The 12,760-nt window shown below is 43.4% G+C and overlaps 2 protein-coding genes across 19 annotated transcripts in view; both read left to right on the top strand.

Annotated features, from left to right (window-relative positions):
• Window positions 1–12,760, top strand: part of LOC128868776 (sorbin and SH3 domain-containing protein 1) — a 139,151-nt gene that overhangs the window by 31,893 nt on the left and 94,498 nt on the right. For 4 of the 18 annotated variants that reach the window (XM_054111263.1, XM_054111264.1, XM_054111261.1 and 1 more), the window contains exon 1: window positions 1,417–10,241. The exons of 1 other annotated variant lie outside the window; for it this stretch is intronic. In XM_054111263.1, the coding sequence (XP_053967238.1) occupies window positions 2,963–10,241 (7,279 nt within the window). In that variant the 5' untranslated portion in view covers window positions 1,417–2,962. Of the gene's footprint in view, window positions 1–1,264; window positions 10,242–12,760 lie in introns of those variants that run through there. 13 more of the 18 variants (XM_054111265.1, XM_054111262.1, XM_054111267.1 and 10 more) reach the window with 12 other exon arrangements.
• LOC128868783 (integumentary mucin C.1-like) lies at window positions 10,250–11,876 on the top strand. The gene is made up of 2 exons (XM_054111292.1): window positions 10,250–10,436; window positions 11,172–11,876. Exons 1-2 carry the CDS (start codon window positions 10,250–10,252, stop codon window positions 11,339–11,341), a joined length of 357 nt encoding a protein of 118 aa, XP_053967267.1. The 3' UTR covers window positions 11,342–11,876.

Below are 12,760 nucleotides of genomic sequence, written 5' to 3'. Positions count from 1 at the left end.
ATTATACTCGAAAATCTACGAGGGCGGGTCAATAAGTCCGTGACTTTTTGTATTTCTGACCTCTTTACTGAAAAAGAAATACTGCTCCTGTCAACAGGCATTGACTCGCCCTCGTATTTTATTAAGTGATTAAGTAAGGTATTTATTATTCAATTCGCCCACGATACGTGAACTGTAGTTCTTCACAAGCTTATGAAATAACTATTTGAAACACCTTGTTCTCGTTTACAAACTCAAAAGCCCCGAGTTGCAATTCAAGCTGGTAGCCACTACTGTTGTTTAGGTTTTCGGAGTTCTCAGATAGTATCTTACAGCCCAGAGAGAAGGTGGCGTTAATCGAGTTTAACGACTTAATTTGGAATTATCCTAGAAATTAAGTGCAACTAATGCGAATTGACAACTAGACTTAATTCTCATAATTTAAGTGGATTGGGGGATTTTTCGATGGCATTATTGCCGAAAAATGGCAATTAGTATCAATATATTGTGAATGAAAAATAATGAAACTTTTGAAAAGAAGAACAAGAAAGACTGCAAAGCTAGTTAGCACTAACGCGTTCGAAATAGCATTATATTTCGGAGCAGTTTGAGAAATTGCAATTTACATTTTCTTTTCAATAAATAATTATTTCCTAGTACCTGTACAGCTAATAGCCGTATTTTTTGGTTGCGGTCCATATTTTACTGACAAAACTACCAAAGAGCAAATTAGCTATTCACTAATCCGCGTAACAATTGTCTGTGATCTACAATTTTAATCAGAATTAACTATGCCCGTAATCTCGATTAACACCGACGTCTGTTTAGGCTTATAACCATCTAAAGGCGATAATCAAGGGAGTTAGGTGTAACGAACTATATACTTACATAACCAATAAATACAGTGACCAGTGTTGTCAGATTTTAGGTTCAGTACGTAGGTTAGAATCTACATTGAACACAAAAATGACGAAAAAGTTTTTTCTAATATCGGTCGCCCCTCGGCAGGCAATGGCAAATCTCCGAGTGTATTTCTCCTCAAAAAAATATCTGCCTTTCGGAGTCGGCTTAAAGCTAAAGACGCACGCCACAAATAGAAGGAGGAGCTCGGCCGAACATCCAAAAAGGGTGTAAGCGCCATTATACTCGTATATATATTTATTTATATAATTTTAATATCTAATAATCTGAAACTTCGGAAATACTGTAGTCTGTACTATGACGAAATTTGGAAAAAAAACTTTGAGTTTGTCTAAAAACTGTAGTTTACAGTTAAAACTGTGAATCTGGCAATGTTGTACATGACTAAAGTTACCGAATAACGAATAACGGCAATAATGAGCTCGATGTGAATACCACTATTATTTTTATAGGCATGTCCGGTAACTAAGTTGTTCACCGATTGTGACTGTAATAATTTACAGTTTTGTTTTAATACAGTTCAGTTGGCTTTCGCTGAAACATTTTCTGTAGTCTCATTTTCATAAATTAGAAAATAAATATCATGCATTTTGCGATCTGATTTCGCACCCGTCATTTATAAAATTAATAGCTATTGAATAACATGTTCTATCCAAACAATCTCGCAATAATTATACTTTCACTCCGCAGCGCGCTCTCAGTCTTACCCTGTATTCGTTGTTGCCAAACCGAAAATGCCTGTTTAGTATATTTTTATAATACACAACACATACAAACAACACATACACAAACTAGAATCATTAATTTTGCTATTTAGCTTTTCCCACCTCCCTCCGCCCAGTCCTGAACTGAAAGTATGTGTGGGAAACTAGCGCTCAAAAAACATTCAAATTTCACTCGCACTTCTATTTCCGTGGCCAGACCACTCGCAGCGGCAGCGTACTCACAAAATCTGCCGCTCATTTGGCGCACCAAGCAAACCAACTAGGTAACCAACAACTGTTGTAGCTACAAACAAAAAGTCAACAAAAAAGAAAACAAAAGAAAAAAAATAGCAATAAATGTTATTAATGTCGAGAGCGCGACCAAAACATTGCCCGCATTGTACAATTCAGTTCAATACAGCGACTCTCCGTGACGTGCGAGCGAGCGGGTGAGCTAACGATTGCGCGCCGTCCGCGCACAAGAGCAAACGAAGCGCGAAATTTTTCAGAACTTTTCCCTTTAACTACTCAAAATTTTCTCGGTGGTTTTCGAAAACAAATCGAGTGAAACATTTTTCTTATTACGCGTATGCAAGCACTTACACATGTGCATATGTGAATTTCGAAAAAGTCAGCTACGACCGATGTTGCTATTGCTGTTATGAAATCGACTGAGTGCGTGTGTATGAGTGCCAAATACTTAGAAACAAAAAAACAACGGCAACAGTTTTCTAAAAGCATATCCAAAATTTGGTTTCCCGAAGCCTAAAAGGCAACAATATTGTATGCATACATAGCATATGTGCGACATTTAGGGAAGTGCGCGTGCCCAACAATGTCTGGCGGTCCGTCCGCCAGCAGCATGATTATCCGTTGTATGCTCACCGCTCGCCGGTCGGTGGTACTTTGTTGAACGCTTAGAGGCGATCGCTCAGTATTTTCACAGACCTACAGTCGAATAGAATGCGTCAACGATTTTCGACAACCGACACGAACAAGAAGCAGCAGCGTAAAAAGCAGCAACTGCAAACGAATTTGCGGAAATTTTGAAATACGCAATACGAATTTCAATTGATTGAGCACACTTTTTCATACGCAGCAAATTTCATTAAAATAATTATTTTTTTCCTGGGCACCCGACCTTAGTCACCACAAAATTACGCTGAAAAATCACCGCAACGCAACCAAAACGAGAACGTGCGCGGTTGACCCAATTGTCATAGTGGTAGTGGTACTGAGACATTTGTACACAAGGCGCACATTTTGAGCACGGGCCAAAGAATTAGTCAATCAATAGTGATCGGCAATCGATCGCGTTGAGTAAGAAACAAGTGCAATAAATATTTATTTGTGATATAATGCCAAATTATCGCCAGAAAAACAAGAAAAACAAGAATAAAAATCGTCAGAAGAACCAACAACAAAACCAAACCCAACAACAAGATAAAAGTAAAAACCAAAATCAACAAGAAAATCAACAAAACACTCAAAGCCGTCAGGAAACCGGCAAAAAAGACAATCAAAGTCAGAGTCGAAGTCAACGAGAGCAATCTAATCAGCCGCAACCACCGAAACCACTAAAATCCCCAGCACCTACTGCCAACCTTTCACCTCCGCTTGTCACAGAAGGCGAAGCAAACTCTACACAACTGCACGCGAGCTCACAAGATGCGCGGAAAGTAGACTCAACCGCTCCTACTGTTGCGTTCGTCCAGTGTGACAATTTCAATTCGAACGATTCCGATGCTGCTACTGCACCCACTACCAGCCACCAAGCGATCAGAGCCGCAGTTGACCGCGAAGAGTGCAACCGAGTGGAAGATGCAGATGCCGATGTATATTTTTCGAAATTAGATAATACGGAAGCGGCACACAGCGAAACAGTGACAAGTGCGGGTGGAGTGAGCGGTGTGATAGACTCTGCGATGGGTAATAAAGAGTCAAAACCATCCATCAAAGGCACAAAGATGGCAACAACGGCAGAAATGGTAGCAGCATCGTCTGATTTGCGCGGCATGACCAGACCAGATCGCAGCATACTCGGTGCCAGAGAGTTGGACACGTTGCAACCAATGTCCAAAACGCAAATGGCTAAAGTGATTGTGCACCGAATAGCACGAGAGGCCAGTGAAGAGGAAGACAAGCAGAAGAAAAATGGAGACATTGACAAGGTCGAACAAGTGGCGAACACTGGCGACAAGTTGCACAGGATGGTCACTGAGGTGCCGGACGGGTATAACGTAGATGTGATACATGAACAACAAAAGCAATCAACAAACATACAGACGGCTGTGAATGGCAGGCAACTTGCCCAACAACCAGCGGACGGTGCCGATTTAGCACGGCAATCACAGCAATCAAAAGTGATCATACATAAGATCGAAAAGGAAGAGGGGGAAGAGTTGGCGGAAAAGCAATTGAAAGCACAGCCGAAAGTCATCGTACAGAATGAGGGAAGGAGCAAAGTGGATGCTAAGAAATCACAGTCCAGTGAAGGTGCTAAAGTCATCGTGCATAAGATAGAGCGGGAGATGGGAAATCGGGAAGCGACCGCCAGTGTCGTCGTACAACAAGCTATTCCTGATCAAAAACCAGCTATAACCGAAGCGATCGCCGAAAGTACCAGCACGACAGGTATGTGTAATCAGCTAAACGATGAAGGTAAAGTCATTATACACCACATCCAACAATACACCGATTCAACATCGCCTCTCAACTATCAAGTCGAACTGCCTGATGCTGATAGCCCCACATCACAACTGGGTAGGTCCAAACAATCGATACTCAATAAACATGTCGTACAAATACAAGAGCTCAGCGATGAAAGCTCCAGCGAGTACAATGACAACCCTCCATTAATTAGCGAAGCCGAGTCGGAGACGGAATCAGCAGCTGGCGCATGCGCACTGGACTATGCGCAGAGCATACGCACATTATCACCCGATTCCGATGACAACTACGAGGTTGCATGTAAGCTGCCCGCCACCCCAAGTCAGGAACAGCAGGATTTAAAGCAGCGTCGCGCACAAAAACGTGTCGCACTAGAAACACATTTTCTGCCCCAGCTGCTAAGTCCGCGCTATTTGGACAGTATTATTGAGGAGAATAGCGATATGAGTGACACACGTAGTGATTGTTCTGAAAATCCGCTGATGACAACACTCTCTGGTGACGATTTGCATGACCCATCAGTGGCAAAAGTGCGTAAAGCCAACGAGATATTTCCGCGCAGCAATCTGGACTTTTCCCGGCGTCATGCGAAAAAGCAGCTTGGCGCGTTGCCAAAAAAACCCTCACCGATACGCGAAGAGCCAGTAGCCATGGTAGTGGCGGCTAAGATAATCGACGCTACAACACCAGCACAAGAAAGTTGTATACGTTTGTCTAGTGAGCACACACCCGAATCGGAAGCAGCTGAAGTAATATATTTGAGTAGCTCGGCATCGAGTAGTCTATCCGATTTAGTCGAGCTCGATGCGGAGGCAGAGGGCGATGATGAGCGGGAAGACAGCTGTCGTTCAATGATCGACCTCGACACGGACGTGCGAGAAATCATAACAAAACCGGTCAGCGAGGAGCAAGTAGCCATCACACACATACTAAGTGATAGCCGCGAGAGTACACCTGTTAATCAGGCATCAACAAAGCTGTCAGAAAATAATGAAACGCAAAAAAGTATTGCAATTAACAATAGAAGTGTAGAGCAAATAACGGCAGCCACTATTGGCACAAATATTGACACTAACACAGCGAACACCGCGATCATTAATCCCATCGAAAGTAGAATATTTGAGAATTTGAAAAGCTTGCAATTGTTAGCAGAGCCAAGTGGTGAGCACACACTCTCCTCCGGTGGTGGCGCAACAACAATAGCATATAACCGCGCGGCAACCACTACTAGCGAGTCGGAGACGGAGACCGAGATGAGCTCAGAGACAATAACGGAGAGGTGTGAATATTTGCGCAGTTCGGATACTGGCGGTAGCAGCAGCAGCCTGAATAGCAGCATCGAAGTGAAATATCCGCCAGCCACAACTGCGACTAGTGATAGTTTAAACGTTGACCCAGCAGTGCTGCTTAAAAATATTGAATTGGAAATGAATAGCGTGCGCGATATTCTAAACTCACATACGGTAGAACCGAATACAATAACAACGTCGTGCGGGAATGCCGTCGATACGCGTTCGAGTGAATTAAATTTTGATCATATTAATAGTGCACAGAAAGCTTCGCCCTCGCCTCCGCCCATACCACCACCACCCACCAGTGCTAGTGCTAGTGATTTTCATAGTGATTTTACAGGTTCTCAAATACAGCCACAGCCACTGTCGACAGCTCCACCACCCATACCCACACGCGCCATACATGAATCCACCTATGTTCAAACACACACAACAGAACAAAAGAGCCCACAACCAACAAACTCACTTTGCTCCACTAATCCCGCTTTGACCTCATTGTCCTTGCTCGCTCGCCAGGAATCCGCCGAGTCCCATTGCTCCGACAGTACCCAACACAGTCAATGCACGGCCATCAATGTTGGCTCACACCCACATACCGATAATGAGCTGACGCCACCACTGACTGCAACCTCCCCCATTTCAGATGAACAGCAGCAACGTCAGTACAATGACTGGAAGAACACAGATGGAGAAGACAATGCATCTCAGCTTACCACTAATAGCGATTTGAAGCAGTCGAGTGACAAAAAGGATGCATCCATTAAAAAACTACGTCTACTATGCACCGAAACATTGGCATCCATGCCGTTTGGCGAAGAAGTGCTTGTAGAGCTGGCCACAGTAGCGCAGAATATAGGTGAGTTACAAGGAAAACCGCCAACGCAAACACAAGAGCAGAATTTGGTAGCGCAACAAAAGACAGACGGCACTATGCCATACCCGCTGCCCCAGTTGCCGCACATAAGCGAACTGCAATTGTCGATCACGGACGAGCAACCGCATACAAGTGCGCCATCATCGACATTGCAGCACACAACGCCGAGCAGTGCCACCTCCACAACTACTACCCACACAGTGGTCATTAAACAGCTCGGCGGTCCGGAAGCCAAAGAGCGTGATCTCACCACTGCGAAAATAAGGCATTCACCATCACCTCCACCAGTGCCGGCACCTCCCTCGCACTATATCGATGCGCCATGGCTAGGCATGCCAACGTCAGCCGATCCAAATGTGCTGGTTTGTCTATCGCCCGCGCAACAACAGCAGTTAACATCTCCTTCCTCACAGCAGCCACCAGTTGGTGTCCAGAAGCAGACCGATCAACTTTTGGATGCGCATCGGAAATTTCTGGAACGACGTGGCTATCATGAATTCACCGAAGAACAGGTGAAAAAAATCAATACTGAACTGCAGCAAGAGGAGCAGCAGATATTGAAAACGGCAGCGTACATGAAGAAATTACGTAAAAGCCTCACGCCACCACCGCCACCAGTGCCACCACCGCCAGTGCCATCGAAGAGCTCCGAAACGGCGGCGAAAGCACAAAGTCAAGTAAGAACAACATCGACTACCTCGTCGATCGGGTCGAGTATAACTAGCAGCCAGCGCGTTTATGACGCAACAAGTTATAGAAATGCTAATGAGCAAACAACAGCCACTTTCGCAAATGGAGAAGAGCAACATCAGCAGAACCAAACGAACCAGTCACAACCACAGCGCTTGCTATTGCTAAGACAGAACAATGGCGAGGCAGCTGATGCTGATGCTGCTGTTGTTTCCGTCGCTGGCTCATCATCGAAACAACAGGCATCATCGCTTGAAAATAACTCAAGGCAATCGAGTGCCGCTGCTGCTGCACAGGGTGGCGCACCAGCAGCTGAAAGAAAGCAGCCAGCCACCAGCGTCGATTCTCGCCAGTATTCAAACGCAAACGCGTCCGAACCAACCAACATTAGAGCGTTCGATTCGCACGGTGGTAATAATTACGCAAATAGCAGCTTTCCATCAGCCTCAGGCAAAATGCAAAGTGTCGAGAGTGAATTGGCGAAAATGTTTCCATCCATGGGTTCAAGCAATATTTTCGATAGCAATCGTAAGCGCTTCTCTAATATAGAATCATCTACATCATCGCCTGGTGACACCTACTGCGTCCAACTGCAGAGTACGCTGCCTAAGCGGTACTCCAATATCGAGACGCGCTCATATGAAGCTAAGAAACGCATAGAGAATGGACAAGTCGTCTATGACTACAGCAATTCCCAGCACGAGCGGCAGTCGGATGGCGATAAGTCCTTGGATAGCGCATCCACACCCTCTTTGCTGCATTTCCCCGTAAAGGAACCATCCGAAGAAACTTTACAATATCCCTTTGCTGGCGATGGCACGTCAAGCAGAAGCGGAAATAGTGAAATTATGTCAGCAATAAAATTAAATACAACAGAGAATGCAAAAACAACAACTCAAGAAACCAAGTCAGAAACAAACGAAAAAGCAAACGAAATAAACATGACAAATTTCGCCTACCCTGGCGCCACCACATCCACAACCAACACTTCTTTTGCGAGCTCATCCCACTTCGCCGATCATTCGGTTGGCGGAGCAGCGGATGCCACAAAAAGAGAAGATCATATTAAAAATAGCCAAGCGAATGGTGGCAGTGTGGGTCCATCCTCAAGTGGTGGTGACGGCAGCGGCAACGCTTATGAAGAATTTAGGCAACGTGCCAAAGCAACAGCGGGCGCATTTGGTGCTTTTAGTGAGACGCCAGCCACCGCACCACCGCTCGGCGAAAGCAATAAGCATTCCGCTTTCAATTTCCAACATGACAAACTGTTCAAGGACTTTGATGCTCTGTCGCAACAATTAAATATGGAGCTCGAAGAGGGTAAGGCGCACCGCCAGCAGCGCGAAAAATCTGCATCACTTTACGATCTCAGTCGTACACAGTGGAATTTCAAGGACCATTTCGATCAGCTGAAGAAGCAACGCCACGAACACATGCAAGAGCTGGAACGCGAAATTGAGCGTTCTGCGCGCTCTCGTCAATTGAAGGGCTACGCAAATGGTGGCAACAAAGGCGCAAATAATCCGCCTGCTACCGGACGCACATATGATATACCCATATATATTGAACAGCGCAATGGCAATAATAGCGTGCACTTCAATGGTTATGCGCAAGCTACCTCCGATAGAAGCTCAATGCCCAGGGAACAAACACAACAACGTTCATACCACATACCCATTGTAATGGAGAATGGCGCTGCACCTAAGGTGCCACCATCGCCAACACAATATGACACAGTAGATGATGCATCTCGCTTCCGACGTGCTGAATCTATGTTCAATCTCTCAGAGAACACGCAGCGTACACAGCCGCAACCACAACAACCGCTTAACAACTACGACCGCCCGCAATCTGCTGCCGCAGATGATTGGGCACGCTATGCCAGCGACTTTGGCTCATCCGAAAATATCACGCGTCCTTTCGCGCGTGAGGTGGAGATTTGCTATCAGCGTCAACGGCCACGTACTATACGCGCGCCACGGCTTTCCGCTTCCACCAACGATCTCTCGTCCAACTCGCAGTACTTCGACAACTATAATGCTTACAATGTGCGCCGCTCGCATGCGCCGATGTTGCAACCTGTGGCACAACAGCAACGTCCACACCACGCTAGTTGCTATTCAGTGCTCGAGCGGGATCCTAATCCTACATACATAAGCACCACAACGCGACGTGGCGTCTCACCAGCACCAGTATCGCCTGCCGTGCAATCAACTGCGCAAGAGCCGCCCTACAGTCCGCATGCGCCAGAGCGACAGCGACGTGCGTCCTTGCCACGCGAAATACAGGAACAACAGCTCAAATATATCAGTAGCAAAGAAGAAGAGTTGCGCATGGAATTTGATCGCCTACAGCATGAACGACGCCGACTCATGGAAGAGTTGAATAATCCGCCAGCTACACTGCAAATGCCACAGCATCCTATGCGTGACATATACCGGCCAGCGCCAAAGTTGCCCACACTCACTGAGGATGAAGTGTTCCGTCAACAGATGGCCGAAGAGTGGCTGAGTAAGGTGGCTGAGCGCGAGGAACGGCGTTTACAGAAGATAATCAAGATTTCTAAGGTGAACGAGACACAGCAGGGACACCAACCGCATGAACCGCCACATCCCAAGACCGACATCAGCGATGAGTTTCTCAAGCGTGTGCAAGAACGACGCACCAAGTTGGCTATGCCGCCCGATAGCGATTGGGAGAGCGGAGCCGAGTCGCAGCCAGTTGCGCCAGGACATGCGAGCGAAAGTGATGCAGAAGTGCCGCCAGTAAAAGTGATTGAAGGCAAGTCCGAGACAGATTTGCGGCAGTTACCGCGTCATCTACGCGAATTCGCGCGCTTTTCTAATCACAATGAAGAGAAAATCGACGGTGGCCATAGGGTGGTGCATCAGGAGGAGGAGCGTAGGCAAGAGGCGAATGCGAATTCGATGAGTAGTGCATTGAAGAAATCATCCGTGGTGAAAACTGTGAAGATAGCAAGACAACCGGAAATCATGGGTCAGCCTAGTCAAAGGTTGCCAGCTAGTGTGCAACAGCAACAACAACAACAACAACAACAACAGCAACAACAACAACAAGGGCACAGCCGTACGACTAGCGGCGGCGAACAGGGTGAGTGCATGCAATGTGTGAACGCTCCTACCATACAAGTTACTCCTAAATTATTTGCTTCAGCTTCTAGTACTACTACTACCAACTCCAAATCCAACTCCAATTCCTCGACTACCACTACCACTACTGCTACCGATACTGACACTACAGCTACACCAATAACTACTGCTCCAAGCGACAATGTCGTTGAAACGGGTAATACTGAATCTATCGAATCCACCGCAACCCTGCCTGCTATAATTGGGGCTGGTAGCTTTTTGGGTACTGCGATCGTAGTCGGCTTATCCATCTGGAGTGCTTTTCATTAGATTAAAATTAGAGCAAACATTAGAGTAGAAAACTAAATTTTCAAAAGACTTGCAAAAAATGTTAATAAGCTTTTGTTGTTTTGAGAATTAAAAAAATATTTATAACTTGTTTATCTTCTAAAGGAAAATATAAAAAAAAATCGCACCAGGCCCACTCACGATTCGCAGCCGCATAAACCTCATTTCTCTCAATCAAATCATCTAGACATGCCAAAAAATTGTTCATTTAAAGAGGCTAATTCAAATATATTCTACAATATTACAATATGTATAATTAGGAAGAAAAATAATAACAATATATTAAAGTACTTAAATTTCTCATCCGCATAAATTCGAACAAAAACTGTCAACATACATACATACATTGGTGTAAAATATGCTTTATGTAACTCTCCAAATATCCAGATACCCTCCTACCTCCAAATTCTGTAACTACTCTTCTCATCGGTACCTCATCGGCAATGTAATTCATCTATGCATACATACGTGGCTTTTTGTAAATACTTCTCAACTTCAACTCCAGTATCTGGGTACAAATGTCATTTAGTATTTTTTCTAACAGTGAAATCAGTTATTTTAAACTTAAAACCGTTAATATATTCTCTTCAATTGCTCGCTTTAGTATTCGCTGATGAAACAGCGCCCTTTTCAACAGCACCACCCCATGCAACATACTTTAGCAAGCTACCAGTATCGCCCTCCTTTGACGAGATGTTTGCCACTTCCCCGTTCAGGAGCCGAATTTACGATGAATTCGAAAGATTCTGGCGAAGCTTTGACCACACTACATAGACCTACTACTATGTACTCATTTGTAAATGCGCATACCTACAAATACACGCAAATGCCACAAGCAACAAGAATATAGCGAACTGTAGCAACTTTAGCGCCACTTGCAACTTGCATCACGAGACTTGCGTTTGATTGACATGAACCCCGTGAATGCGCCCCGTATCGTTTTAGACCTATTACCGCTACTACTACTACTACTACTACTACCATATACAATCAAAAAATATTATTTTAATGAAAAATTACTAAAAACTTTTTATTATTTTTTAAATTAATACTATGTAGACGATATTCTCGAAAACGATATTAACGAAACCTTTTTCTGAAACAAAATTTGTATATGTATCGTAAATGTAAAAAATTCGATTATACTAATGAAAGAAAAAATATTTATAAAATAAAAAACGACTATAAAAATTATAAAACCAACCTGCTTGTAATACATATTATTTAGAAAACCAATCTACATATGTATGCTCTTAATTTAATAATATGTATGTAATAATATTAATGCAGTTCTTTGTTGAATAAAAAATATTTATTGTTTTAACCAACCAAACACAAAAAAAAAACAATTAATGCTGTTTTTGTTTTTTGACTTTTGAGTGATTTGTTTACCATTGTACGTATGTATTATATAATATATATTTATATATTTATTTGAAATTTTTTTTCGCTAGCTGCTTCGCTAAGCTTTTGCATGTTTACCAAGCGAGAAAAGTCTTGATTTTATCATTTTCGTTTTACTACCTCACAGATGGGCGGGCAAACATGAATTGCAAATGATATTTTTATTTATTGATATTTGTTTGCAATAAATTATTTTCGTGAAAATGCGAATATTTAAGATAATTTTTTTCGTTTTTTTTCTGTATTTTTCTTTGTAAATATACATGAAATCAAGGCACATTGAACAGATAGTTGGTTGGTTGGTTAAAGTGCTGATTCTTCCAAAATCCAACTAGCGCTTCCGCACCATTTTGTTGCCATATCCAATAGATAATATCAACTTTGGTTTTTTTGTACAATATATATTTGCTCTCTAAACTGTTAAATTGTGTTTGAATTACTCTAACTGTCAATCTTTGTTTATAGATTTTGACATTTTAGGGATCAAAAACAAGAGCAAAACATTTCTTTAGCGAAGAGCTACACGAATTTTAATTCTGTTTGCAAATCGAACGAAGCGTAAGTAGCTACACGGTATTTTCTACTGCTACGCTGCATGCACATAACTCGAAAAGCTGTTAATGAAAAAAGTAAGACACAATTCTGAGGGGGGTGTTTTTCAAAAATACCAAAAAATGTGCATAAAATTATGGGAATTCTGCTGCGGAATTTTGTGGAATTACTGTTCATAACAGTCTCAGCTGTTAATGAAAAAAGTAAGAACAAATTTTGAGGGATTTGCTCTTTAAA

Source organism: Anastrepha ludens, chromosome 6, assembly GCF_028408465.1.
Source record: "Anastrepha ludens isolate Willacy chromosome 6, idAnaLude1.1, whole genome shotgun sequence".
Lineage (NCBI taxonomy): Eukaryota > Metazoa > Arthropoda > Insecta > Diptera > Tephritidae > Anastrepha > Anastrepha ludens.
The sequence above is the reverse complement of the archived record's forward strand: the minus strand, read 5'-3'. Positions and strand labels throughout refer to the sequence as shown.